Source organism: Theobroma cacao, chromosome 1 (genome assembly GCF_053813885.1).
Source record: "Theobroma cacao isolate CCN51 chromosome 1, ASM5381388v1, whole genome shotgun sequence".
NCBI lineage: Eukaryota > Viridiplantae > Streptophyta > Magnoliopsida > Malvales > Malvaceae > Theobroma > Theobroma cacao.
In genome coordinates, this window is record NC_142639.1 from 3,972,938 (window position 1) to 3,996,032 (window position 23,095).

General features: G+C 34.4%; 5 protein-coding genes across 7 annotated transcripts; 1 reads left to right on the forward strand and 4 right to left on the reverse strand.

Moving 5' to 3' along the window:
* Nucleotides 1–365: 365 nt before the first annotated feature.
* NFS1 (nitrogen fixation S (NIFS)-like 1) lies at nt 366–2,148 on the reverse strand. The gene has a single exon (XM_018124337.2). It carries the CDS (start codon nt 2,056–2,058, stop codon nt 706–708), a length of 1,353 nt encoding a protein of 450 aa, XP_017979826.1. The 5' UTR covers nt 2,059–2,148; the 3' UTR covers nt 366–705.
* Nucleotides 2,149–2,972: 824 nt separating this feature from the next.
* On the forward strand, nt 2,973–6,657 carry LOC18611362 (uncharacterized). 2 transcript variants are annotated; one of them, XM_007047583.3, is made up of 3 exons: nt 2,973–3,219; nt 4,122–5,616; nt 5,692–6,657. In XM_007047583.3, the coding sequence occupies exons 2-3, from the start codon at nt 4,143–4,145 to the stop codon at nt 6,465–6,467; spliced, it is 2,250 nt and encodes a 749-aa protein (XP_007047645.3). In that variant the 5' UTR covers nt 2,973–3,219; nt 4,122–4,142; the 3' UTR covers nt 6,468–6,657. The 2 variants fall into 2 exon arrangements, with proteins under 2 accessions (XP_007047645.3, XP_017979812.2); XM_018124323.2 differs by having other exon boundaries at nt 2,974–3,219; nt 4,122–6,657.
* Nucleotides 6,658–7,833: 1,176 nt separating this feature from the next.
* On the reverse strand, nt 7,834–10,290 carry LOC18611363 (cytochrome c oxidase-like protein). Its single transcript, XM_018124342.2, has 4 exons — nt 10,076–10,290; nt 9,675–9,781; nt 9,483–9,525; nt 7,834–8,107 (listed from the first exon to the last, which is right to left on the reverse strand). Exons 1-4 carry the CDS (start codon nt 10,188–10,190, stop codon nt 8,073–8,075), a joined length of 300 nt encoding a protein of 99 aa, XP_017979831.1. The 5' UTR covers nt 10,191–10,290; the 3' UTR covers nt 7,834–8,072.
* An 860-nt stretch (nt 10,291–11,150) lies between these two features.
* LOC18611364 (agamous-like MADS-box protein AGL29) lies at nt 11,151–15,978 on the reverse strand. 2 transcript variants are annotated; one of them, XM_088809861.1, is made up of 2 exons: nt 15,635–15,978; nt 11,151–11,963 (listed from the first exon to the last, which is right to left on the reverse strand). In XM_088809861.1, the coding sequence occupies exons 1-2, from the start codon at nt 15,706–15,708 to the stop codon at nt 11,324–11,326; spliced, it is 714 nt and encodes a 237-aa protein (XP_088665987.1). In that variant the 5' UTR covers nt 15,709–15,978; the 3' UTR covers nt 11,151–11,323. The 2 variants fall into 2 exon arrangements, with proteins under 2 accessions (XP_088665987.1, XP_088665994.1); XM_088809868.1 differs by having other exon boundaries at nt 11,151–11,960; nt 15,635–15,977.
* An 837-nt stretch (nt 15,979–16,815) lies between these two features.
* Nucleotides 16,816–18,659, reverse strand: LOC18611365 (uncharacterized). The gene has a single exon (XM_007047586.3). It carries the CDS (start codon nt 18,407–18,409, stop codon nt 17,243–17,245), a length of 1,167 nt encoding a protein of 388 aa, XP_007047648.2. The 5' UTR covers nt 18,410–18,659; the 3' UTR covers nt 16,816–17,242.
* Between the last annotated feature and the right edge of the window lie 4,436 nt (nt 18,660–23,095).

The window sequence follows — 23,095 nt, forward strand, 5'->3', positions numbered from 1 at the left end:
TAGTTACCGCTATTAAGCTACACTAACATCAACAAAACTGCCAAACATGGTTAACAAAAGGAAGCATGCATCAGTAGTGAGAGAAAATCACCTACAGAGGAAAAAGGGAAAAGGTAAAACAAACAAAACCTTGCTATGTATTCAAAACAGTAGGCATTGTTGCAAATGGTGGAATGACTGAATCCAATGTACAATAATTTTCTCTTAGAAATTTGATCTTAAGCAAAATGACGACTGCCAAGCCACTCTACAATGCTTGATTTGACCTGAGACTTTACAATAATTTAATTGCTAGCAGAATTGGAGTATCATGACAAGTAATGACCAACTAACATCATCCAAATTCTTCATTCATCACATAAAAATAAAATAAACGGGCTAGTATTTTTTATTTGAACACAGAGTGAGCTAAGCAAGTTACTGACATAACAAACTACTGCAGAAGCATTCTCCTATTGTTCCTATTATCCAAATAACATATGCCTCTGTTTGAAGACAATGAGTATGATTTACTCTAACACCAGCCCGATATTGACCAAACCGTCTGCTAACCATATAAATTAACTATGAAAGCTCTCAAGGCATTTACAAGGATGACAAAAAGTGACAGAATTCCAGCTCTACTTAAGCAGCTGTAGCTGGCAGGCACTATTCATTTGACATGCAACCCATATCCAAAACAGCTCACCCATATTCAAAACTTGATCAATGTTGCGCCCATTGAATCTGCTTAATATCAATCCCTTCCTTCACCATCTCATAAAGTGGACTCATTTCCCTCAATTTTTCAACCTGTTTCACAGTAAGCTCGACAGCCCTATCAATCTCCTCCTCAGTAGTAAATCTCCCAATCCCAAACCTAATTGAAGTATGTGCCATATCCTCATCCACACCCAATGCTCTCAAAACATATGAAGGCTCCAAACTTGCACTTGTACACGCACTCCCACTAGACACTGCGACGTCTTTCAACCCCATCAACAAACTCTCCCCTTCAACATATGCGAATGACAAGTTCAAATTCCCAACATACCTCCTCTCCAGACTCCCATTCACCACCACTCCATCAATCTTCTCCCCAATCCCATTCAACAGCCTCTCTTGCAAACCCTTGATTCTCCTCTCATCATACTCCATTTCTTTCATTGCCAACTCACACGCTGCTCCCATCCCAACAACAAGAGGAGTAGGTACAGTCCCACTCCTTATCCCTCTCTCTTGCCCACCTCCATTCATTTGCGGCTCAACTCTAATCCGTGGCCGCCTTCTAATATACAAAGCCCCAACTCCTTTTGGTCCATAAATCTTATGCCCACTTAAACTCATTAAACTAACATTCCATTTGTTTACATCAATCTTAATCTTCCCTAAAGCTTGTGCTGCGTCAGTGTGAAAAGGGACATTAAATTCTTTACAAATTCTACCAATTTCCTCAACCGGTTGAATCACCCCAATTTCATTATTGACTGCCATCACAGAAACTAACCCGGTATCGGGCCGGATTTCTTTTCTTAACTTATCCAAATCAATAAGCCCATCAGACCCAACAGGCAAATACGTTACCTCAAAACCTTCCTGTTGAAGATGCCGGCAAGAATCCAAAACGCATTTGTGCTCCGTCTGCGTCGTTATGACATGACGCTTCTTGTCTTTGTAAAAATGCATAACGCCTTTGACTGAGATGTTGTTCGATTCGGTGGCGCCGGAAGTGAAGACGATTTCTCTCGGCGAAGCTCCGATAAGCTCGGCGACTTGTGCGCGGGCGGTTTCGACGGCAGTTTCCGATTCCCAACCGTAGAGGTGAGTACGGGAGTGAGGGTTGCCGTAACGGCTGAGGTAAAAAGGAAGCATCGAATCTAAAACCCTAGGGTCCACTGGGGAAGTCGCTTGCATGTCGAGGTAAAGAGGACGGCCCGCGATTTTCACGCCTTTCATGATAATTCCTTCTGTGTCCTCATACTCTGTTGGGGATGCAACTGCTGCCGCTGTGGAGAAGCGGCGGAGAAGGGTGGTTTGTTTAGTTTTGATTAGGGTTTGACGAAGAAGCTTCAAGGCCATCTTTGTTTTTTTCCTCTATCCGCGGGATATTGTTTTTTCTTTTTTGCGGCGTTATATAGAAGCAAAGTTGAAGAAGAAGAAGAAGTGCGGTTGAAGTGGATGTTGATAAAAGGAACAATATATAAAAAAATTTAAATAAATATTTATATTTTTATTACGTTAAATTAAATTTTATTTTTTAATTTAGATTAAATAAATATTAATTTTTTATTTAAATTAAATTAACTTTTATATTAATAATTAATTTAATTAAAATGATATTTATTATTATATAATATATGATATTTTTATATATTATAATTAATAATAATATATAAAATATTTAATTTAATATTTATTATTTTATATCAAATAATATTAATTTTATATATTAATATATTTTAATAAAAATAATATAATATATTAATTTGTTGCGTTAATAAAATATGTTATATTTTTTAATCTTTATGTCAAAGTTATATTAATTTTATATAAATATAAAATAATAATTAATATTTTTAATAATAATTAATTAATAATTAGTTATAAAAATTTATTTAATTAAAATTTTATTAAAAATAATAAAAAATAAAATTTATCTAAATAATTTAAAATTTATTTGAACATTAACCTCGATAGAATAATTAATCCTCGTCCGACTTTTAAGATCTTGATGATGACACGTGGCAAGTTATATGTCATTTGAAGAAAGAAGTGAATAGTTTAATGATGTTTCGAGGAGGAGTTTACAATTCTTACCACCTCCCGATGTTGAGTTCTCTTCCGAAACGAAAGCGATTGAGGCGGATAACCCGTTAAAAACGACGTAGTTTGATGATTATGTAATATCACGCGCTAGTAAGACAGTGAAGACATTAGCAGGACGAAGAGTAAGATTTGCTGAGAATATATAACTAAATACAAAATAAAATCTTATTTTGTTGTCTTTTTAAGAAGCACGAGATCTCTGGTCTGTTAAACACTCCGTTTTTTCCATTTCCAGATCCGATCTCACATTGGCACCGACACCAAGGCTTTTACTGAAAAATTTTCAATCTTGAAATCAAGATTTCTCTTTCCCTTTTTGCCTTTTCCAAACTCCTGGCATATAACCATTCTCGGAATTCCCACTCTAAAAGGAAGGCTGGCTTTCTAGTTTCTTTGGGATCATTTGGCTTCCAGGTAAGTCGCTATCAAAGCTTTTTCCTAGTTAATTTTGAAATGTTAAAAAAATGGGTTTGCTTGGAAATGCAAGTGGGTTTGATTTGTTTCCGATTGTGTACTGTTACCAGTCAAATTTCTGAATAACTGGATGAAAACGGGTTGGGTTTTCGTTGTGCTTGGTTATTTAGTGATTCTACGAGCCAAATGGTGGAGTTTTTAAAGCTGTAAACTTTTATTTTTCTTTGTGTTCTTTTCTCTTAAAATGACAAAAAGAGTTGAAAAAAATTTTATTTTCTTGGTTGAAGCTTTTAATAAGCACTGGGTTCTAGTGTCGGTGGTGCAATGATCTCTGTTTCTGTTACTTTATAAGGTTTGATCTCTACTTGTTTAAGTGGTGTCATTAATTTCTTTAGCCATATTTTGTCATCCTTCTTCTTCATCTTTTCTCTTTCCTTTGGATTAGGTTAGTGTAATTAGTATTATGTTATTATTAGTGTCTTTAACCATATTTTTCCATCCTTCTCTTCATCTTTTCTCTTTCCTTTGGATTTGTCTAGTGTAATTGGTATTATGCTATTATTAGTGTCTTTAATCATATTTTCCTATGGAAAGTGGAAAGTTTAATATCTGTGCTTTATTCATTTATGACGAATGAAAGCTTGTGAATTTTGTTTTTGTTCATGATAAACTACCCTTTGAGCTTTAGTTCATGGGATGATCTGGTTTCCATTGCATATGTTTTCTTTCAATAATAGTTTTATTGTCTGTTTGAGTTTTGACATGCATACTGTCATATGAGGCTGTTACTTCTTTATCGCAATCTTCTCATTGATGAAATATAAAGTTGAATTGTATGAATATATCTGTTAATTGTCAAACATGTGTTGATGAATTCTGATGTTTGTTGTGTTTTCTGACAGGTTTGTTGAAGGAAGTTCATCATGTTCAGGCTTTCACCTCGGAGGAACCAAAGATCTAAAGGTTTCAAGGTAAAGCATGCTCTACAAATATGTCTTCTGCTTGGTGTTTGTATCTGGCTGCTTTACCAAGTTAGGCACTCTAGTGAGAAGAAAGCGGCATACGAGAAATCAGGGAATGAAGTCGTAAAGTTGGGGAGAAAGGACCTTCCTCAGGCAGAGGAGACAACTATTAGGGATGCAAGGCACAAGGAGGAAGAAGAGGAAGTAGAGAACAAGCCTGAGGATACTGAAAATGTGGGAAGAGAGAACGGGGATGATGATGCAATGCATGAGCATGATAATGACAAACCTGAAGAGGAAACAGAGCACAGAGAAGTTGCAATAGATGGAGAGAAGGAAAATGAAGAAAGAAGGAACAATGATAGTGAAGAGAAGGAGACTGAAGAGACTAAAGAGAAGGAAGGTGAGGAGAAGGGGAGTAAAGAGAAGGAGATAGAAGAGGGCAAAGAAAAAAAAAATGAAGAGAGTAAAGAGGAAAGTGAAAACAAAGAGAGTAAAGAGGACAGTGAAAACAAAGAGAGTGAAGTCAGCACAGAGGACAGTGAAAATAAGGTAAATGAGGAGACACAAGAAGTCAATAATCAAGAGAAAGAAAACACTGGGGACAGTCAAGAAAAGGAAAATAAACAGATTGGGGAAGAAAGTAACGAAATGGAAAGCAGAGAGAAAGAGTCAGAAAAGAGTGAGAATTCAGGTACTTTAGATGACCAGGTTCATGATGGAATTGACACAAATAATGCAGAAGCAAGAGAGGAACATTACAAGGGGGATGATGCTTCCAGCGAAGTAGTCCATGATATCCAACATGTAGCTGTTGAGAAGGAGACAAGTAGTTCAGAAAATTCCAATGAGTCAGAGCAGTTGGTAAGCAAAGATAAAAATGAATTTGACCAGGAGAACAAAACAAACAGCACTGAAGCATCCAATGTCCATCTTGATGAGGGAAATGTGCAAGAAAATGAAACAACTGAAAACAATCAAGAGAGTGGTAATGAGAGCAATCAGGCTCAGTCAAAGGAAGATTCCCGTCCTGATTCCCTGACAGCCACAGAGCACCAGAATGAGACAGATACAACACCCAATACAACTCAGAATGTAGATCATATGGCTCAACAATCTGAGAAATCTAACTTAGGTGGCACTGGTGAGCAATCAGATTCAAATGCAACTCCAAGTTCAACTGAGAATGGTGATGGAGCTAATGGAGGTTCTACAAGCTCTACCAGTAGCTCCGAATCTGTTGAGTCAAACAGACAGACTGAGAACTCCAACACATGGACAGGATCTGACAGTAAAACTGCACCTTCAGTTACAAGCCAAAATGATAACTCAGTTCAGAGCAAAGAATCCAACAATAATTCTGGAGGAGAGTGGACACAGGAAAATGGTCTGTCATTAAAAACAAATGACAATTCCAATACTGGCCAGAACAAAGGTGGTTATTCTTCTGATTCATCAATTCCTAAAGAGAGTGAAACATCCTCAAACACAAATGAAAATGCTGGTGCAGGTCTGAATGAAAATGATAGTGGCGATACCAGCAATGATGCAAATGCAAATGGGAAGGACAGCAGCGCTGACAGTCAGAGCAACACCAATGACAATTCCAATGCAAATGAAGATGTTGCTCAAAAGGACAACAACAATTCAAATGTAAATGAAAATACTGCTCAGAGCAACACCAGCAACAATGAAAATGCTGATCAGAATGTGAACAATGTCGCTGAGAGGAATGCCAACAATGAAAATGCAGGTCAGAGTGAGAACAATGCTGCTCAGAGCAATACCAACAACGAAAATGCAGGTCAGAATGAGAACAATGCTGCTCAGAGAAACAATGAAAATGCACGTCAGAATGAGAACAATGATGCTGTTCAGAGCAACACCAACAACAATGAAAACACAAATTACAATGAGAACAATGCTGCCCAGACCTACAATAATGAAAATTCAGGGCAGAATGAGAACAATGCTTCTCAGAGCTACAGCGACAACAATGGAAATCCAGGTGAGAATGAGAACAGTAATGCTCTACAGAGCTACACCGACATCAACAAAAATGCTAATGACGATGTAAATTCGGACCAAAAGGAATCAGTCGGTTCTTCAAATTCAACAGATGCATCATCAAATACAGATGGAAGCACTGATGCAAGCCAGAATAATTCCAATGTTTCTTCTGATTCTTCAACTTCTCAAGAAGTGAAAGAAGCTCAAACAGATTTGGGAACTTTGCCAGATAGAAGAGCTGAGGCGAATAACGGCGAGAATGCAGCTGCAGAGTGAAATTCCTGATGGTTTGTTGTTCACTACATGACCTACTACTGTCATTAAATTTTTGTTTTTCTTCTTCCTGAGATGATCATGCGTTTGTATGTTCCTGGTTACATGGCTTTGTTGTCAAATAAGTGCTGAAAATATTATTTTGTACTTGTAGATTTCCACGTATAATGATTGATGTTCCAAGTTTTCATAAGCCACTGATGTAAGGTTTAAATTGCGTTCTACTGTCTGGCAAAAATGAAAGTCGTTAGTTTGATCCAACAGAATAACTTTCGATAAATTTTTCTGCAAATGTGTCTAGTTGCTTCATAAATCATCAATTTTGACATAGGACTGCCAGTTTTATGCCAAATCCAAGGATTTGAATGTGTAGCTAAACTTGCGAGGAGCAGTGGAGTTGGCAAAGCAGTGAAACCCGATAGTGCTCCAAGACCTAAAATCTTACCTCTAAAACCCAACCATCGACCTTAATCGTTGAGATCTCAACTTCTGCTGGGATGTCCCTTTGGTTCTGGCTATTCATGAACTTGTGTATAAGATCTTTATCTCAAGCTTATATACTAACTATCCTGTATTCCTCCCTCTTAGTAGAATAACAATGTCTTGGTAATTCAAACTGGGTTGTCCTTTTGCCTTATCTTAGTTTTTAGGTTATATATATTTAAAACCAAAACTTAGACAGAAAGGCTATGCTACATGCATATAATCATAAAAGGCTAATGACTTAACAAATAATAATTGATGCAGTGAGTTATAAGTGCAATTTTTTCACATACCAATCACTAAATTCACGAGTCAAATTAGATCTGTAGTTCTAACATTCTTGCTAATGAAAAGACCTTGCATCTAACAATGCTGTGAAAAACACCGATCTCTTCGGTAGGAAAGGGCTTCAGGGACTTGTCATTTTCTCACCAATATCCCCGCTCTCCCAAATCATTTTCTTGTCACATTCTCACCGATATTCTCCTCTCTCCATAAGTAGTCTCAAATCTCAAATCATTTTCCTGTAGCTGCACTCTCTCTTTCGTTATTCCAACCACACGAGGACTTGGCGAGGGCCCTTTAGAAGTTACGCGCGAAAGCGGCCACGACACCCCAACATCCCAGTTAACTCTCACCAATAGTTTAGGTTAACCATGTAATAAGCAGCTGAAAATGAACGCGAAATACTATCCAGAATGAAAAGAACAAAAAAGAAAAAAAAGAATCTGGTGAAAATTCCAAATACAACCCCATTTGGCAGCCACGGTATTATTCCCAATGCAACCCCTTTTGGCAGCCAGGTATTTTGATATTTGATGGGTTGGAAAAGAAAATTTCGTTCCCTATAGTTTATTGAGCAGCAATACAGCAATAGCTAAGAAAGTGAGGTTGAAAGAAAACCATTCATTAGTCTTATTTCGAAGCAGAGTATAGTAGACACAACCATACAGAAAGCCTTACTCAACTTGCAATGCAATGCAAGTCTTGAAATCCAGAAAGCAAAATGATAGTGCTAAAATTAACATCCAAGAAAAGATCCACAGTTATCTGATTGATCTGTCTGACAAATGAAGAAAATGTGCTAAACTCAGAAAGATTGTGTCCAATAGGCCATCCGTTGTCCTAGTGATGTTTCTCCTCGAACAGACCGTCTGGACCTGAATACCATGATAAAATGAAGAAAGGACCACATCAATCAATATAAATAAATAGATATATGTGAATAAGAAACATTATTTATGCAGTCCGTAACCAAACATAAATCCACTTCGGATAGTCAAAAGCACAATAAGCTATTATAAATGATAACACTTATCTTTATAACCAGATTCATTGCTCGCTCATCAACATCTTTCTTTTAAATAGGCTCATCAACCACAACAAATAATAATACATGCTAATATTCTCTAATATTCAAAATGCACTTACAAAGAGGCAACCCTAAACCAGCAATAATGACATCAAATAAGGCTAACAAAAATCCCCAATTTATAAATGTGAAATGGCCGAGCTATTATACTTTATGAAATAAAAAGTATGGTGATTTTTGACAGCTCATATGCAATGAATGTCAAACTCTCCAACTGGCAAGTACAGGTAATTAAACTTTCTATCATTTTGAAAAAGGAAAAGAAAAAAAGGAATCTTTATGAAATTTGAAAACAAAAAACAGAACACAGGAAAAACTTGAATTCTGTTCTTTATAAGATCTTTTATGTTGGTTAAAACTAGATAAAATTAGAGACAGCTAAACTCAATGATGTAATTATAATATGGTTGAAATGAAAATGAATTTTAAACAAGGCCTTGCATTGAATCCAAGTCTTAGCAATTTATTAAGGGCTTAGGCATGGAAAGACAATTTAAAATGCTCTCTTGTATATCTTCAAACAATGATTGTAACCATAGGCTGATGGGGAATTTTGCATGGTATTCCATATAGGAGAAAGTTTTCAACTTATGTTGTAAGTTGTAAAGTAAAATCTACCATAAACTAGGAGATAAACATTCAACATATAATACAGTTTCCACTTCTAATCTTGTATAGAAGTGCAGAGAGCAAGCAAGCGAGAGAGAGAGAGAGGACTATAAAAAATAGCCATTTTTTAATGGGTAAAACATGGAGTCATAATTACCAGCAACCTAATTAAGTTAAAAAAAAATCGCCAACCATAATTGATTGGAAGTTAGCACTTTCCCATATATATAACATGCACGTTACAATGTGCTGGCAATTTTTAAGTCTCCATATAAATTACATAGTGTTTGGATGCTTAAAAAAGCAAGTGATTTGTACAAAAATGAGTCAAATTTATTTCCTTTTTAACCAAATTCAATAGGGTTCCAGTTGGTTTTGATTCCAAAACAGACCTTAAATTCTCTAAGTTTGTCTAGAACTCCTTCCCTTCTTGGACTTTAAAGAAAATGGGTGAAAAGAAAAAAAAAAGAAAAGAAAAATCCAGATTTGCCTTTAATTGCCATGGAAAGGCCTAAAATCTAAAAACAACATCCAAAGCAAGTAGGATAACATACCCCATGGGAACTCCTTGTTGCGAATGTGCAGATATGGGTACGCCTGCACACATACACACAACATGACAATCCAACAATCAGTCACAAAAGAATACTGTACATTTGAAATGTGAATGTAAAACATATCTAGAACTAAAAACATCAGTTTTTAAAAAATAATGAATAAAATTAAACAGAAAGAAGTAAGCTCACTGGAGGCTCTTCATGATGGTGATGTCCCTTTGATAGATTATAAATCGCTAAAACAGTGCAGGTAGCAATCCCTAAATATGTTATCTTCTCCCATTTCGCCGTTTCATCTGAAAAAAAATTTGTACACACATCATAAATTCCTGTTTAAAAAAATAAGCTCTGGTTTTATTAAGCTGTTTGAACTTTCGATTAGAAGACTAAATTCTATTTTAATTTTTCTTCTATTTCTAACACAGATTCGATCAAAATGTCAAGGATAAACTAAAACATAAAACCCTAGAACATCAAAAACGGTAAAGAAAATCAAAACATAATCAATCCGTAGATGAAAAAAAAAACCCTGATTCGAATCAGATCGAAAAAGATTAAAATTTGTAAAGAAAAAAAAAAAGCTCGCATACAAGCATCATCGTGATGAGAAGAGGAAGCGAAGCCTCGCTTGGGAGTAGCAGAAGGGCGAGAACCACCGCGAAGAACGGTTCGGAGGAAACCAGATCGCACGCTTGCCATCGCCATTTTGCCTTTCGGTTTTTTTCTATTGAATCGAAACCGGAAAACCCTTTCGTTTTGCACTCTTTATTTTGTCAGCGACGAGAAGAGAAAGGGATTAGCACGTGCGAAGTATGTGCTGTTGTTTTTTTTTTTCCTCAATTCCTTAATTTTTTGTAAAGAAATTAGTAAATATTGAAAAATATTAAAATATAATCATATTTGGAAGCTTTGTTCTAGATGTCAATGTTATTATCTCTTTTCTCTTTTTTAAGAATTCTCAATTGTGATCCTTTTTAAGCAAAACATTGACTTTTTGAATACAGCTACTTCCTTCCTATTTTACTTTTTCTTGTTTTTTTTTTTTTATAAAATTAAATACATCAATAAAAATTATAATTATAATCAAACAACTTCTTTCAATACAAGCAGTTGCTGGTAATTGCTAACATAGATTGTGCTAATAACTGAGTACATTATCAATATTTTTTTTCCAATAAAGTTATTTATGATAAAAGAACTTGTTAACTTTTGTCAATTGAAGGGAGCACTTGAATAAAATATCATGGCTTTCTTCCATTGGCCTCACATTCTTAACTTCAAACTACTTAAGTAGATGATTAGGATGCAATTTTGTCTAATGCAAGAAACAAGTGATAAGTGATTGCAAAGATAATCTCTCCTTCACTGCAAGCTAATTCAGAAAAAAGAGAACTTTCATCCCTCAAAAGTATGCAAACAATGACTGTTTCTCACCCTTTTTTTTCAGGGAATTCAAGTGTTTCTAACAACACTATCTGCATAACCAGCACTGCTGTGTCTGGCATCTCAGGATGTATATTATAAGATCAAATCTGCTATTGCATATCGGCAAATAAGGATTCTGTATGAAACAATCTTCAATTCTCCCTCAATCACAAAGCAATTGTTTCATGAATTGAAGCATACCAAGAAAAAAAAAAAAAAGCACATAAAAAATGGTAGACATAGGAGCAGAAGAAACCAGTTTATTATTATTGATTTTCAATTTATTCGGTTTCCAAACCTCATCCCAACAGACAAAACAGAGAGGGATTGACTAGATCAGTTCACATAAATTGAAGCGCCTTTGGCAAGTCACCTTAGACACACCCTCTCCCAACTGACTGATTGGGGTAAAATTAACTCGCATGACCAACATCGTGGTCACAAGGATCACCAGAAGAATTACCCTCAGTGGAACCACCGAGAGAAGCATCAATTTCTCCAGCCGATATCAGAGTTAAAGCACCAGCCTCGACTGAAAGTTCCTGCATGCGCTTCCTCAGCTTCACCTTAAACTCCTCCAGCATTGATTTCAGTGTCAAGAGCTCCTCCAAGTTAAGTTCATCAACTGGTCTTTCCACCAAGCTTTGGCCCTGGCCTTGGCTCTCCATCCTCATCTGTTTGAGTCTCTCACCTCGAAGTTTTTCAGCCCTCAGTTTCTCCATAATATCAGAGTATTCTTTGTTAAGCTCACGCAGAGAGGCCTCATACTCAGCCTCAGTGCACTGGATTGCTTCCAGATCTGGCTTACTCAAGTTGGGAAGCCTGTTCATAATAGTGTCAACACCGGGATGGCCAAAGGAGAACGCCTTGCCACCAGGAGAGAAAACGACAAGGGCAGTCTCAACAGCACATAAGGTACAGAGTTCCCTGGCCTTCTTGAAGAGGCCAGATCGACGTTTGGAGAAAGCAACCTGCCGAGCATCTGCTCCTGGAATCATCCACATTTGAGTCCTTCGGCGGCCCTTGCTTGACAATCCTGCCATTGAGAAACTACTAGAAAAGCAATGAAAAAGAAGTCTTAGGGAATTGCTTGTGAAATTTGGAGGACAAATGCACCTTATTTATAGGGCTTTCATGCCTAGGCTAGTACTCAGAGGTATCCAACTCTCATTCCCGGATTGGTCGCTCCTCTGTTTCCTTCCATATATTACCTTGGCAGTCATGCAGTCAGAATAAACTCTTCTAATTTGTTTTACTACTTATTGCTAAATGACAATACTTGAATATCCTTAGTTGGCATACTTAAACAGAATCAAACTATTAGCATTTGGAGGCAAATGGAAGTTTTCCAGGAAGTTTGACATAGCTGCGTGGAAAAATGTAGTAAGCCTACCAAACTTGTCTACAAGATTCATAATGGCATTAAATGTTTCAAGACGTAATATTCCTTCAATGACTTAAGTTTTCATAAGCAGACGTGTAAGTCCAGCTTTCAATTAGCAAGGAATGAAGCAGTCAAGCAAGGCTTTCTTCTTTCTTTTAGAGTCAGAAATGAAAACCAAACAAGTCAAAGCAATCTTCTGCTAATAGGGTTTAAGTAATTAAGGTAATATTACATGTCTTGAAACATTAAAGGCTGTAATATTTTTCCAATAAACGAATTTGGTAAGCGTCTTATTTTTGCCCATGCAGCTATGGCAGGCATATCCAGGAAATTAACTTCCATTGCATCCAAACACTAACAATCTGATTCAATTTAAGTGACTCAACTTACCCTACAACCCAAACTACAACTAGAACTACAGGATTCATATACAGCGCTTTGAGCACCCTATTTCTGGTACCAGAAACCTGGCCGCAAATTTACCACAATAAAGCAAGTAATTTAATATAAGTTTAAGAATTGGTAACAAAATAAAGACCACATTAGAATTGGTAATAATTGCTGACCTCTATTATTACATTAAATTGTTATGAATTGTAACTTTTCTATTTGAAATGTGGATACAAGCATGAGGAAAGATCTTTGCCATCAGACTGTGATTATATTAATGTTATGGCAGGTTTCATTGTCAATCAAGAAACGCATTCACCTGAAATTTAAAGGACTGCTATCATGTCAAACTAATTTATCCGAGTAGAATTAAATTGCTTTCCTTAGTTTACAAGAACTTTTTACTGGGGGCCACAGAGAGTTATTGTGAAGATGGGCGTAAATGGTGTGACTTAAGCCTGAGAATTCTAATAGGAACTGGATTCTTATAATCAAAGCCATATTACATGATACAAACACATGGCATGACAATAATAACAACAAAATTTAACAGATCTGTGGTTGTTGTAAATTGTCAGAACCTTGAAAATGGCACTCCTTTTAACATTTCTAGAGATCTCTCATTTTGTGAATCATATTAATCAAGCTTGATAGTAATACACTTAATTCAACTGCATAAAAAAGAGGCAAGTAATTAACTTTCTAGTAGAGAGGTTGCAACTAAATTAAGAGTTCAACTTGCCTTGACTCACAACAGAATACATGTTACAGATTTACATCTTGTTTTTCAATTTAAAGCATATGCATAAGCAAAAAAACAACCCTGCTCTTGCTGTGGATAATACACTTTTGAGTTTGAGAACTGTCTAAAAATTCCTCATGTCATTTATTATTCTTGAGTCTGAACTTAATGGATGAGTGTAACAGTCTTTACTCATAAATATGCTATTATATATTCAAATCATACATCTGCAACTCTAAACCTTACAATTAATACCAAATCCTTTTGCCTTCTTCATCAAACATTTTTAAGCCATTTCTGCCACATTTTCTATCATCAGTCTAGACACACTGCATTAATCCTCGTAGCATGAGGCACGCACCACAACTACGCAAAAGAATGCAATATTTATAGAAACGCAAAGATATTTTTGGAAAATAAAAAGTCAAGGACAAATAGTATTGAGGGAAATGAAGATTCGAAACCAAGTATCTAGCTGATTTCAAAAATATCCCAGATGTGATGATAATACTGTCAATAATTTCATCCCGAGGAAAAAGTTATTTCTTCCTCCTTTCTTTTTCATTTATCTCATAACTGTTAAAAAATTTGGTTGGAAATGAGGCACAACTTGAACAGACACAAAAATAGACTTTGCTGGAATAATGTGCAGCACCCTTACTTTTAACATTAATAAAAGGAAGAAAACATCTTCCAGAAAAATCAGTCAATCTCAAAAAATTTGGATATCTGATCATCAATCTCAACAAGTTCGGATATCAACATGCCCCCCCCCCCCCCCCCCCCCCCCCCCCCCAGTTGCCTCTTTATCAAACAGCTCATATGCCTGAAGTCAGTTACAGCTACTGCTAAAAAGTGATGATAAATTTCAACTTTTCCAAATACAAGCCTTATAGATAAGATGCGGTAGTACTAGCCTATAAGAAAACTAGAAAGCTACCATTGCTTTAACATAAGTATGCACTTATTGTGTAGTGCAATTCCAGACTAGCTGTGATGGTAAATTTCATTCTTATTTCTTGATTTCAAGAGTATTTTAGCTTTTTATGATTGATTGCCCCACGGTACTATATTCCAACCTATCCATGACTCTGGGGGTAACTTTTACACAGTTTTTTTTCCAGCAATATGTGAGTGCAAAATCAACTTCTCCTCTAGGTATGTCATTGTCAAGAAATAATCTTGTAATCTAAATTCAGAGGGGTATACCACAAAGTAGGATAATAAATGCAGTTGATACATTATGCAACTAGATGCTGAACATTTCAGACATCATTAACTGGACTATTTAAGCTTTGTTTGGTTAATGTTTTTACTGTTTGCTATTTTACCTTTTTTGTGCAAAACATAAATAATGAATAAAAAACAAAAGGCAAATGGCAATTGCACAATCAAGCCAAGCCTTAGTTAAAATCTAAGCCTATTAAATTTTTAAATTAAGGATGAACCAACCAAATTCTGACAGTTATCTTAAGGTCTGACATGTGACGGTCCTACGAATAGTAACTATGCTTCTCTTATATGTTCAATCATGATAACTTATTTTACCAAACATTATTTATATAATTAGTTAGTTTCCTTAACCCTTTCCTATTTTATAGCCTCATCCAAGTATCTTTCCATTTGATAACAAGATATCAAAATGGGTTTTACTTTTCAACTAATCTGATAACAAATTCAAAAATAAAACCTATTCTCATTATAAAAAAGTCCAATCCCTGGTGGTCTCCATTTCACTGTCTTATAGCCAGCTAGAATCAGCCAACAAGAGAATGAAACCAATCTCTGGACAGAAATTAAAATTGAATCTAACTCTACCAGCTCGAAAAAATTGTCAGCAATTCATAGCTATCAACAATAAAAAGTTATTCCGGATTCCTCCTCCCCCAAGTTTATAATGAGTTTTTCTCCTGCTACATCTAGTCTGACCATGACTAATTAATTGTTCTTGCATTTGAAAAACAACTGCTGCCAGCATTCCTTCGCAAACTTCATTGTCGAATGCTTTGGAGTACTATTAATTTCTACAATTAAACATCAGGCGAAAATCTTATCTAGAACCAATTAGAAAACAAAAATTGAATTAAAACAAGTGCCAAACAATATGATGCAAAGTTAAATCTTCATGATATGGCAGCAAAGAACCAAACTAAATAGCATGAATGTGAAGAATGAATCAACGTCAAACTGAATGCTAAAAGACATAACCAGTTGAGAGACACCAAGCCCCGCTTTGTCTGTGAGCTCCACTCCGACGTGCACAGCAAAGAGAAGCCTTGCATCAGTGTGAAATGAAATCCCCCGCATCAAAACCACCCCCGAAAAAGAAAAGAATCCTGGTAGCGTCCAGAACCTACGCCAAAACCAACGTTTCTGATACTTTGTAGTTGAACTAGAAAGGTTCGTGCGTCTTTCTTGTGAGATTTGGTTAAACTCTGTTTGGTAAGAAAAAGAAAGAAAAAATAAAAATGTTTTTCACTTGTTTTTACCCTTCTCCGGTTCTCCAAACATGGCAGTAGACTACTAGCACAGAGTTTATGGCCTAGGGGAAGAAAAGGAGATAAAAATTCGAAACTAAGCCTAAATTTTAACTGAGATGGGACTTCAAAGATCAATCAAGCTTGGCCCAATAAAGAACCATGAATCCAATAAACAAAAGGAGTAATTTATCTGTTGCAGGCCCAATTACATATTTAACTCGAATTTTCAAAGCTTTAACCAGACGCAAACCGACCATACAAGCTAGCAATTCTCATCCGTCACCACTACCCCATCAAAATGAAACAAAATCGACTTATTTTCCAAACACATTGAACCAAAAATTTCGGCTACCGCTTGAAAGTTGAAAATTTCATCCAAGAAAAAGACCCAAAATTTTCCCACATGCCACCTCTCACAATCTCAAGACAGCTTAGACCGTTGTCTTATATGCCAAGTTTCAAAGTCACCGCCAACACGAGACACGTCCGAGATTTTGAACCTTTTATGACGAAACGATGGTCATTTGGTTTTTTTTTTTTTTTTTTGGAGAGGGGGAGAGGGGGGGCTAGGTTTTGTTAACTTGACCTTGTGCATGGTTCAATTTAAGGTTGCTATAGTCAAGCCAAATTGGTCCGGTCGGGTACAGTAGAAAGGGTCACCGAGCCGCACTCCCTAGACCCCTGAATTGCAGACCAAATTTGGTTTGATGACAATGGCTTTGTATTGGGTTGAAATCTGTACAAGCTTTTTTCTTTGTTCCAAAGTAAGAGGGTTCCTTTTCTTAATGCATTAAATTTGATAACTTCTCTCAGCACACGGAGTTCTTAGTTGGCATGTACGACTTTGAATGAAGACTCTTGCCATTAAGTCAAATATATAATGATAATTGAAGGAGGTTTTTAGAGCTATTTTCCACAAAATCCTTGCTATCATCCTTAAATAAGGCCAGCAAAACTGCAAATGTCTCCTCTCAATTACATTCAAAAATGTCCGCGGTCCCCTATTCACCACTCCAAGTTCATCATGTATTTAGCTTGTGATAGATATAAAGGGACAATTGGCCATATACATTTATACCAAGAATATTGGGAATCTACCTTATATGTATCCTTATACACGAGAGAAAATTTTATTTACAAAAAAAAAATCCAATGTTTGAATGTTAGTTATACAAAAAAAAAAAAGCTGAAAGTATGTAGTAATTCTACTAAAAAAAATTAAATGCTTATAAATTTATTCTTTATCATTTTTCCTCCATTTGTGAGGAGTTCCCATAAAATACTCTGATTATGCTAAACAGGTGAGCTGAGTTGAGGTTCATCACACTTCAAGTGATTACAGTTGAATCAACCGTCTGATACTGCTGTTTTGATGATCATCTTCCTCCATGCAACAGCTACTTGGACGTTGAAGTTCCAAACAAGGCGTTTCTTCTACAAGGTTAGCAAGCTCTTCATCACCATCATCGTCATCCTTATCGATAACATCGTGGAGATCAAGCGCGTACACCACATCTTCACTAGCCCATCCCGCACGTAATAACACAACAGACAAGACCCTCACATGCCATGCAGCATCCCCACCGTCCATCACCAATCGGGTCCCACTCTTTTCCTTGTTCTCGTTTTGATCACAGCCGTCGATCATCATCATCTCCCTCACCTCCTCCTCTCTCCACCCCCCCTCTCTCAATTTCCAAAACACTTCCTCCAAACATCCCCTTAAGCCCAAGTCCTCCTCTACCTCACCCCTACTCCACCACCCCCGCGTGACACCACGCGCCACAACTCTCCTTCCTTTCTCCGCCACGTCCGTCCAAAAGTCAATCCTCCGCGCTGTGGTCGCGGCCCAAGCCGGCACATTGTTATTGACGCTATTGCTTTTCTTCCTCGTGAAAGGCTTAAAAACCCCACCTCTTCTCAAGAATTCGACTTCTTGAAAAAACCTAGTAATATCAAAGCTCAAGATTCTAACCTCATCTCCATCAACGTAAAAAACAGGGTTTCCAGCCATGTTTGGCGTCGAAGGGATATAACAATTTCTATATATAGGAACAAGAAGAGGCGCTTTTTGTAATAAGCTTTTAACCAACGCCAAAGCTTCATTGGAATTTGAAGGTTTGGGCCCCCAAGAATCGGACCAAAAGTTGTGTAACGTAATGTTCTTGGAAAGAGACAAGAGAGGAAGGTTAAGGAGAATGTTAAGTTGTTGAGGAGAAGAAGATCGCCAGTTTGGGAAAGAAGGGTCGACGGGGAGGCCTTCTTGGAGGATAGAGCGGAGGTCAGGAGGGAAAGTGAAGTGGAGAGTAGATTCGACGGAGGAGAATTCTTGGTCAGTTAAGCCTGGAAGGATTGGAATATCAAGAGATTTAAGATGGTCAATAAGGCTTTTGGAATACGCAGCGAAAGAGAAACAAACAAGCTTTGATCTTGGTGGTCCTTTGGGTGCTTTCATTAAAGGGTTTGGAGGTTGGGTTTGGGTTGTTGTTGCTGTTGCAGCCATTTATTTAGTTGATGAAGAAGGAAAGAAAAGAGGATGCTTTTCGAAGGGCGGGTTCAAAGAGGATGATCGGAGAATTGTGAGATCCGTGGGGAATTCAGAGAGAGAGATATTTGACTAAAATTGGTAGAGGGAGAGGAAATATTAACGTCTCTCATGGGTGGCAAGGGATGGTCTGGGTTACTTAAGGGGGTAACAAATGGGAAGGTGTGATGGAGAATGGGGAAGTCACGTGGAAGCCTCGTTGACATTGTTGTCTGGTGCTTATATATAATCATCAGCCTGCATCTCTTGTTTCTTACTTCAATTAAGGCTAAAATAAAATTGGCTACGCAAGGTCGGAATTGCACATTTTTCTCCGCCATCACCCCATTTCTTAAATTTGGGATGATATTTTATCACCGCTGTGGAACAAGAAAAATTAGAGATGTGTAATTGATGAGTTTTTATATCGATTTGGTTTATTATAATTAAATATTAAATAGATCAAATATTTTTAAAAAATCAACAAAAATATTAAATTTTAAAAAAGATCAAACTAATCAAATATCGAGTTAGTTTAATTTATTTGGTTTTAAATCAAAAGAATCGAATTTTGTCACTTATATATTTTACAAATTATAATATTAAAATTTATAAATTTCATCCATAATTATAAAATATATAAATAATCTAAACCTAAAAATATATATATAACATTTGTCCTTTCACTTGTATAATTAAGTCATTTCACATAAACCATCAAATTCATCAAATTAACATTTAAGAGTTTTAAATTTTAAGTTTTAACATTCCTAGCATGCTTGGTTCATTAGAAAAAATAGAATGGGAATAGAATAGTCATTCTAAGAGAATAAAATAGAGAAAAAATAATTATTATATAGATTGGTTCATGAGAATGAAATAGAATAAAAATTGTTATTACTATTTATTCTATTGTTTGGCTAGTAGAAATAATTTTAAGAATGATTAAAGAATAATGGGTAAATGATAAAAATACCCTTTATTAAAATTTAAAAAAAATTAATTAAAAAACAAAAAAATTATGATGAAAAAAAAATACTCTTTATTAAAATTAAAGAATTTATTTTGTTAAAAGATAAAAATATTCTAAGCAATAAAATCAAAATAACTTTTACTATAATTAAATAATATTTTCACCAAAATACAAACATATTTTTATTATAATTTAATAATATTTTATATTAGAAGCTAATTAAACATTTTATTATAATTAAATAATATTTAATATTAAAAAATAAAATATATATTTCATTCAATTTAAATAATAATAATAAATAATATTCTTTATTACATTTATTATATTCAAATAATAATATTAAATAATATGCTTTTATAATATTTAATATATTAAATAATATTTAAATATTTTCATTTTCCTTTTTTTGAAAATGAAGTAAAAATTTTTGTTTCTTTTGTGCTTTAAAAAGAGAAGGAGTGAGGAAGAGAGAGAGAAAAATAAGTTTAGTATTTTTTTATAAGGTAATTTTTTAAATTGTAAAATGGTATATTTGTCTAATCAATTTTTTTCTTATTCCCAATAATTTGGAATAGCCATTACCAAGGGGGGCTTTGGTAATGGCTATTCAGGCTTCTATTTGAATAGCTATTTTGAAAAATAGTCATTCCATTGAACCAAATGTAGTTTTATCTTAAGAACGAGAATAGAGGAGGAATGGTTATTCCATTCCCCCCAACCAAGCATGCCCTCAATGTTCAACATAATAAAGGTAATAAAATTAACATCCACAAAATAAGATTATCTAACACAAAAATAATCAACCATTGTATATCATCAACTTAATAATAGAAAAATATATATTTAATTAAAAAAAGTAAAATATATACTTTATATAAATTTTAAAAAATATATAATATTATATATATTAATATATATAATATTAGTTTTGCCTTTTAATTGATTCGATCTAAAAATTTTAAAACTAAGAACTGATCAAATAAATTAATTGGACCAATAGACCAATCAAATCGAACTATTTTACTTAAATTATATTCAATTTAATTGAGTCATTAGTCCGGTTCAATTTTACCCACTCCTACTTATATATGAGAATCATTTGAGCTATTTTTGTTAAGTCTAATATGTTTTCGTATGATTGAGATTCTGCCTCCAAGTGTACTGTCTGATAATGAAGTTTATCTTGATTGAATGAGGGATGTGAAAGCATCAAAGTACATTTGAGTGGCAAAATAGCATGGCAGTTGCAAACACAAATAAGAGAACAAGACTGCAATTTAATGAGAAATTATTAAAAGAATACTCTAACATGAAAACTACATGACATATATAAACCAGTTGCATAAAGAATAAATTTTAGAGTTAACTTGAGACATTTAATGCCAACTTGAAGTTAAATCTATGGTTGATATTTGGCAAGAACAAGATACATATAATGCAACGGATGATTGCAGATTATTGTAAAGAAATACAAGAGTATTATTATAAGCATATGATTAATTTTGAGACACTGAAATGGAAACCAGCTTATTTATGATAGCAACTTAAAGATAGTATAAGATTTCAATCACTTTGTCCAATCAAAAACCCAAGTAATTTGACTATGATTCCCATGAGTGATACAATTTTCTTCTCCTTACCTAAAAGAATTTTAATTGTCCCCTAACCGATTGATTTTAATAATAACCCACCATACATAAAGACCCAGAAATGGTCGCCCCAGAACAAGACACATCTTTTATTCATTGCAACATTTCTGAAAGTAATATAAATGTGGGGAATCAGCTTTAGCAATTGAAAAAGACAGAAATTCATCTCAATTTTTCTTCCCCTATGCCTGGATTTTATGATTCCAGAGGACCCACAATTCTGTTCTTATAATGCTTCAAGACAAATGGCCATGGGCTTCTGGAATTGTAGGAAGATGGCCATATGGCATGGATTTTACTGTTAAGGAGGAGTGATATACATTTGGGTCCATGAATTTAATATGGTGTAAAACATTGGAATCCAAGGCTTGCCTTGTTCATACTTAGGTAGGATCAATTTATTTCTTTGTTTACTTTTGGTATCCTAAATATGCTTTTGTTAACCTGCCCATATTACTAAACTTAAATATTTGATTAGGCGGGCAATAAATATAATCCCCTTGGTATGGGGTTCTTCTCATTGAGGTTGGAAGGATTTGTTTAATTACTTTATGTATCCACTAATTATCAATTATATTTGGAATTTTGGATTCTTGTTCTTGATTAGTATGTTTAAAGAGTTCAAACTTTTTCTTCCTTATTTTATTAACTAATAACCTAAACTTTAACTTTTTAACCAATAAAGTGCACAAAGAGAACGAAGCATTTAAAACATAATAATTGGATATAAAATTCGAACTAATTTTTTTTTACGGGTTAAGATAAGAAACAAAAAGATAAATAAAATAAAATACAAAGTTGAGGCCGGCTGGTAGGTCCATTTCATAACCCATATAAAAATAGGTAACGCCACCTTTTTTTATTTTTTGTCTAACGTTTTAAATGGATTCAACCAAGGTTGAGCCTGATCTTGGTGGTAAGTAAAAAGAGAAGAGAAATGATGACATTGTACAGCTGACACCACTAAATCAAAAAATATTTATTTATTATATTATTTATTTAAACTTTTATATATTTAATAATATTAATGAATTCACTTTTTTTTTAATTTTATAAAGAATGGAGTTAAAAAGTAATTTTTATTGAAAAATTTATATATTAATAATATTTAAATGATTTTTAAAAATATTATTTAAATATTATCAAAAAATAATTTATATATTAATATTTAAATACTAAATGGAAAAATAAAAAAAATTTCTTTCTATAATTTAAGATTTTATTAAAAATATCAAAATCTAAACTACTCTTTTTTGTCAAAAATTTAAATCTCAGCAATTCATTTTCTTCTTTCAGCGAAGAAAGATTGATTCGTATGACTTAATTGTATCTTTTTTATTTTTCAAAATGGATTTAGTGGCATTTGAAAATCAACTTGAAAACTATATTGTAAACTTGCATTTGGATGAAGAATTTGTTGAATTCAATGGAATTGGAAGATGGTTGAGACAAATATTGGTTTATTTGCGGGTAAAACTTGCATTGATCTTATCAGTTGCAACAATGTCAATTGAAAGAGCTTTTTCAGTAATAAAATTTATAAAGCACAAGCTAGTAATCAAATGAGTGATGAGTGGATGAATAATTGTTTGGTGACATAAATTAAAAATGATGTATTTGATAGTGCTTCTACTCATGTTATCATGCAACATTTTCAAAATATGAAAAATTATCGTAGATAATTATAGTTTTTTTAGATATTTTTATTTTGAAGTATTAAATGAATGTGCTGAATTTATATTTTTTAATTTAATATTAACATTTTTAATTTATAAAATTTAACATATTTATTTTTTAATTATTATTATTATTTAAATTATGACACCATTCAAAAATTCTTGATTTCGCCTTTGTGCCTTGAGATCTTTTTTTTAAAAGCTACTAAAACTCTAGTTTGTTAACACTGTGAGTGAAAACATTTTCTTCTTTCCAATTTTCTATACAAAGTCATTGTACAATACGACACAATTTTTTTCTTTATAAAAACCTTCATATAAAATGCTCATTTTAACTTTTTTTTTCTCTATTTTGTTTACCCAT